Source organism: Pygoscelis adeliae, unplaced genomic scaffold (assembly GCF_000699105.1).
Source record: "Pygoscelis adeliae isolate BGI_AS28 unplaced genomic scaffold, ASM69910v1 Scaffold45, whole genome shotgun sequence".
Lineage (NCBI taxonomy): Eukaryota > Metazoa > Chordata > Aves > Sphenisciformes > Spheniscidae > Pygoscelis > Pygoscelis adeliae.
Window position 1 is genome coordinate 6,558,972 of NW_008825114.1, and position 5,705 is coordinate 6,564,676.

General features: G+C 41.5%; 1 protein-coding gene across 1 annotated transcript in view; it reads right to left on the reverse strand.

Moving 5' to 3' along the window:
• Positions 1–4,357, reverse strand: part of MLLT3 (myeloid/lymphoid or mixed-lineage leukemia (trithorax homolog, Drosophila); translocated to, 3) — a 66,215-nt gene extending 61,858 nt beyond the window's left edge. Inside the window, exons 1-2 of the mRNA XM_009328169.1 lie at positions 4,345–4,357; positions 1,729–1,811 (exon numbers count right to left, since the gene is read on the reverse strand). Coding sequence (XP_009326444.1) covers positions 1,729–1,811; positions 4,345–4,357 — 96 coding nt within the window. The remainder of the gene's footprint in view (positions 1–1,728; positions 1,812–4,344) is intronic.
• Between the last annotated feature and the right edge of the window lie 1,348 nt (positions 4,358–5,705).

Sequence of the window (5,705 nt, forward strand, 5' to 3'; positions counted from 1 at the left end):
CCCCAGGGAAGGGCATGCTGCTGCAGCTGTGTGAAGAGCTAGCTGACTCACAGTCCAACTGCTTCTGCTTGTCGTATTCCATGACACCAAAATAGGGGTGAGGGATGTTTGCAAACTTCCTAATTCCACATGCTGCTTGAGGGTGAGGTGAGTTGTAATCACTGCTGCCCTCTTGATCTCAGTCTAAGCCACAACTCCTGCTGGAGAACTCCTGAGACTTGCAGGTCTCCACAGTCAGCAAAGGCAGCCAAAAGTCTGAGTGGAAAACAAAAAAAGAAATGTTGGGCAGGAAGCTTTCTATAGAGATGCTTCAATGATTGACTCAATGTCTTCTGACTTGGTCTGCCCAGTTTTGGGATGAGCTCTTAACAGAGAAGTTAAAGAGAATGGGCTGCTTTTCATTAGATTTCCTGAATGAATCAAAACTGCTTCCCTAAAGGAGACAGAGCTAAAAAGCATACCAAAAAAGCCAGTCAACTCACTGAGGCAGTTCTGTTTCCTTTTCCAACAGCAAACAAGGTAGACTAAGCCCTGCTCTTCACAGATTGATACAGGGAACATTTCAGAATTACCTGTTCGAAACCTACAACTTAGAAAGTGCTTGAGCAGAATTATCCACATCTCACACCTTGACAGAGCTTTCTGTGAAAGACAAAAAAACACTGGAATATCTACTTGAAGGCATAAACAGCTAACAAAGTTGCACTCTAACACAAATTTTAAGTGACCAAGGTTCCACCAAAAGTCCTGTACTATGCATTTCTATTTTCTTTCAGTTTTAGTTTTTCACCAAGCATTCAACACGTTAAAAGATGTAACTCTGACTTGATTAAAAAAAATTATGTTAAACTACATCTTGGTAATATAAAATAAACACCAGGTGTCTTAGAAGCACATGCGAAGTATAACAGCAGCACCATTGAGGCACATGACATACAAAAGGAATCTAAAATATTGCAGTTATTAAGGTACTGTACCTTAAACCATGCAAGCTTTTTGCTCTTTAATTCCCCCCAAATCCAATTCTTTTTATCTGAACAAGTTACTAGTAATACAGACCCTGTTACATACATTAAAGGAAATCTCTGTATTTGCTATCGAAGAGACCCACAGTAGGTACAGCATTTACTTAGACTCAGAATTTGAGATACCACAATAACACAAGCTTTGTAGAACAGCACTGCGTTGTTTTTAAACTGTGCCCCCTGGTAATGTTGAATTGAGTAGAAACAATGTTCACATACAGTCTAAAAGAATGTTTTTTCAGACTGAGGATGCAGGATTAACAAAAAAAAAGAAAGACTGTTTTGAAAGATCAAAACCTGAACAAATTAGAAAGATTGGCAATACTAAAATAGAACAATGAGTTAATTATGAAATCAAAATAATCAAGATTGGTTTCCTTTCTTAAAGTTTAAGTGGCTCGAGCCTTCTTTAAGCATTATTTAAAGTCTGTCCACTTCTGAGTAGGGCTACCAATTCTTCTGAATAATTACATTCAACTTCTTTATCAGGTAATCCTAATTTCACAGTTATCTACTAAATACAATTACGCATTTCTGAAAGTTACAGTGACTTTGAATTGAGGAACAGCACTGACAGAGATAGCTTTAAACCTAATTTTTAAGTGAGTTTATGAATTAAACTGTAAATCTTTAGAAAACCCTGACTTCCACATGATTTTTTTTAATTTTCTTTTTTTTAAATGAAAAGTATGCGATTCCATACCTTGTTTTTGAAGTAAACCTCAATTGGTAGAATGAAACCAGCATACCCAGATTCTTCAACTTTGTAGGGTGGATCCTTGCATACTGAAACAAAGAGGAAAATCCTGTATTTAACACAAAAAAATAATGCTGTAAATGCACAAGCAAAACATATGAGCAAATAATCTGCAACAATAGTTCTATGGCAGCACTATCCTTCTATGACCAGGTGACCCGCCTAGTGGACAAGGGAAAAGCTGTGGATGTGGTCTACCTGGACTTCAGTAAGGCCTTTGACACCGTCTCCCACAGCATTCTCCTAGAGAAGCTGGCGGCTCACGGCTTAGACAGGTGGACTCTGCGCTGGGTCAAAAACTGGCTGGATGGCCGGGCCCAGAGAGTTGTGGTGAATGGAGTTCAATCCAGTTGGTGGCCGGTCACGAGTGGTGTTCCCCAGTGCTCAGTATTGGGGCCAGTTCTGTTCAATATCTTTATCAATGATCTGGATGAGGGAATTGAGTGCACCCTCAGTAAGTTTGCAGACGACACCAAGTTGGGCGGCAGTGTTGATCTGCTCGAGGGTAGGAAGGCTCTGCAGAGGGACCTGGACAGGCTGGATCGATGGGCCGAGGCCAACTGTATGAGATTCAACAAGGCCAAGTGCCGGGTCCTGCACTTGGGCCACAACAACCCCATGCAGCGCTACAGGCTTGGGGAAGAGTGCCTGGAAAGCTGCCTGGCGGAAAAGGACCTGGGGGTGTTGGTTGACAGCCGGCTGAACATGAGCCGGCAGTGTGCCCAGGTGGCCAAGAAGGCCAACGGCATCCTGGCCTGTATCAGAAATAGTGTGGCCAGCAGGAGCAGGGAAGTGATCGTGCCCCTGTACTCGGCACTGGTGAGGCCGCACCTCGAATACTGTGTTCAGTTTTGGGCCCCTCACTACAAGAAGGATGTTGAGATGTTGGAGCGTGTCCAGAGAAGGGCAACGAGCCTGGTGAGGGGTCTGGAGAACAAGTCTTATGAGGAGCAGCTGAGGGAGCTGGGGTTGTTTAGCCTGGAGAAAAGGAGGCTGAGGGGAGACCTCATTGCTCTCTACAACTACCTGAAAGGAGGTTGTAGCGAGGTGGGTGTTGGTCTCTTCTCCCAAGTAACTGGCGAAAGGACAAGAGGAAATGGCCTCAAGTTGCGCCAGGGGAGGTTTAGATTGGATGTGAGGAAAAATTTCTTTACTGAAAGAGTGGTTAAACATTGGAACAGGCTGCCCAGGGAAGTGATTGAGTCACCATCCCTGGAAGTATTTAAAAGACGGGTAGATGAGGTGCTTAGGGACATGGTTTAGTGGGCATGGTGGTGTTGGGTTGACGGTTGGACTCGATGATCTTGGAGGTCTCTTCCAACCGTAATGATTCTATGATTCTATGACAAAACTGCACACAAACAGTAGGACATAACTGTGCACAACTCAATGTGAATTTTGCAAGCAAATCATTCCTGCCTGTATACAACCCTACAGTTTAGGGATAGCAAATTTTTTTTTTTTTTTTCATTTTCAATCCTTTCAAACTGCTAAAGCAGAATCACCAGGGACTTCAACACCAGGTGGACCCACTGAGTACCTAAAACAGCTACATAGGCACTGCAGCCAAGGCTTGTTCTGGGAATGGAAAATACAGGATTCCACCCTGAGAAAAACGTGTAGAGGGCAGAAGAAGTGCCATTCATGTATTCATAATGTAATACTAATAAAATACTAATAAAATCCTAAAGTGTAATTTAAAATAAATTAATTTAATTAGAACTAATGCTAATAAAGTTGAAATCTGTATTATTGAGGGGAGGGGGGAACACAACACAACATTCCAGTATATAGTGGAGAACCTCAGGAAGGTTAACTGTTGTATTATGTTAAAACAGTATCCAGGTTTACCCTATAGGATTCAGACTTCTTTAACAGGACAGTGAGTATTACTAGTTCCAACATACAATCTTTTCCTTCAAGTTTTCAGTTTAATGCAAGGGCTTTTAGTTACATGAAATCCCCATAGTATTGAACATGAGCTCTCTGAAGAAAGTGGCACTAGCCTGCCAACTCCAGCCAGTGACAAAAAGCAGGTTGTTAGTAAACTTGGAACAGAAGCCACCTCTTCTTCCTCCTGTTTGGCTGCATGACAACCTCATTACAGAATTCACGCCCAAATAAAACAAGCACAAAGGCAGGCTGAGCTTGGGAAACCATGCATCTCCTGCAGCATCAACTCAGATACATCCAAACGCTGCACTGATATGTATGACAACTCATGTATATGCACTACCACCTCACTGACATCACAGGACAATGACAGTTTCTCTACTGTAGACTGGTAGAATGATGCAATTCATACACAAAGGATTGACTCCTTCAGAAACATTTGCTCAAGCTCTATCAATCTTGCTGACCAAAAGAAAATTCAGACTCCCAAGATGGATCATCATTTGCTAGGATGTATGCTCTTTTCAGAATTGCCTGGTAGCTGCTCACTGCACTGTATCGGGTGCAACTTAAACTATACTTTACAAAAAGTGTGTCTTGCAATCAACTGTGCAGGGCCTGAATACCAAAAGTATTCTTTTTAGCAAAGCACCACAGATAGGCACTTACCACCCTCTATCATCCTGAAAACATGACAAAGCCCATCAGACATCCAGGGATATAATCGCTGCTACATTCTCAATAGTATGACCAGTACACCAGCTTTCTGAAGACATACAAGCTTGTTTTAGTCCCTAAGTAAATGAACACAGCAGAATGTTCTCCTACTACTTTGCCATTCTCCTCCTGCTCTGCTAGCACCAAACCTACTCAGGGACTCCAAGGAGGAGGAAGATCCAAGTCCTTGCTCACCTACTGCAGCTGGTTATCACTACCCAGTTCACTTCATGCAATCAACGGAAAGGGAAAAGGATGACAAAAATGGAGCAAGAATAATCTCTTTTCCAGACTCTTCTGCAACACTGTTCTCTTGCAGCTACAGAATCTAGTTTGTTTTTCTTGGCAGAAAAAAAGAGGACATACAGTTTATAAAGCGGGATTTTAAAGATTTTGAAGAAAAGTGTCAAATCTAAGAGGTGGTTTCAGCCATACAAAGCTTTTAAGTTGGAAACTGAGCATTGTGTGTTAGAACCTCCCAGAAGCAGTATTTCACCTTATATTGACATGTCTTACCTTAATAGGGCTTACCAGCATTTGAAAAATGTAAATATAATAGTCCTAGTTAAGCACAGTGACAGGTTACGTAATACATACTGACAACTTTTTCAGTCAAAGATAGAGGAGCCTTCCTGCTCCTCCTCTGCCTTCAGAAGAAAGCTTGAGAAGAAAGCCTTCCCGGTATTATTTGAATGGCCATGCAGGGTTCGGAAGACTGAAATCCACTTATATAAAAAGAGGGAAAGATTATACAGCAGATATTTATCCAGATGGAAACACAGAAACTTTAGAAACTGTAATAATACAGTAACCGTTACAGAGATTTCAGGCTCCATTAGGTGACATGTCACAAATCAGCTTTTTTTTTTTTAAATAAATATCACATCAACTTCTTCCTGAGCACTTAATTGGTGCAGAAAACACTGTCAGCATAAATATTTTTCATTTTCTCCCTCAAATCTCTCTTCTTTCAGATTTACACAGCTGTTAGCCATGCTGAATAGTACCTTGTCAAAGTTTCACATTACTGTTCTGAAAACGAAGTCTGTTACACTTGCAGGCTTTGTTGAAACTTGGGTGATGGGTTACAAAACACTTAATCACAAGGAAACTGCTTTGGGTGCCTTCCCAAACTGAAAGATGGGCTTTTAATAGAAGGAAAAATCTACAATGTCAGGAATGAAACCTTCCTGAAAAAAAAAAAGTGACTGAGCAAAGCTCCATGCTACTGTGTATGTGCAGACTGCAACTAAAATGAAAGCTGTTTCATTTTCTTCACCTTTCTTGTGGAAGCCACTACTATATGTACTGGC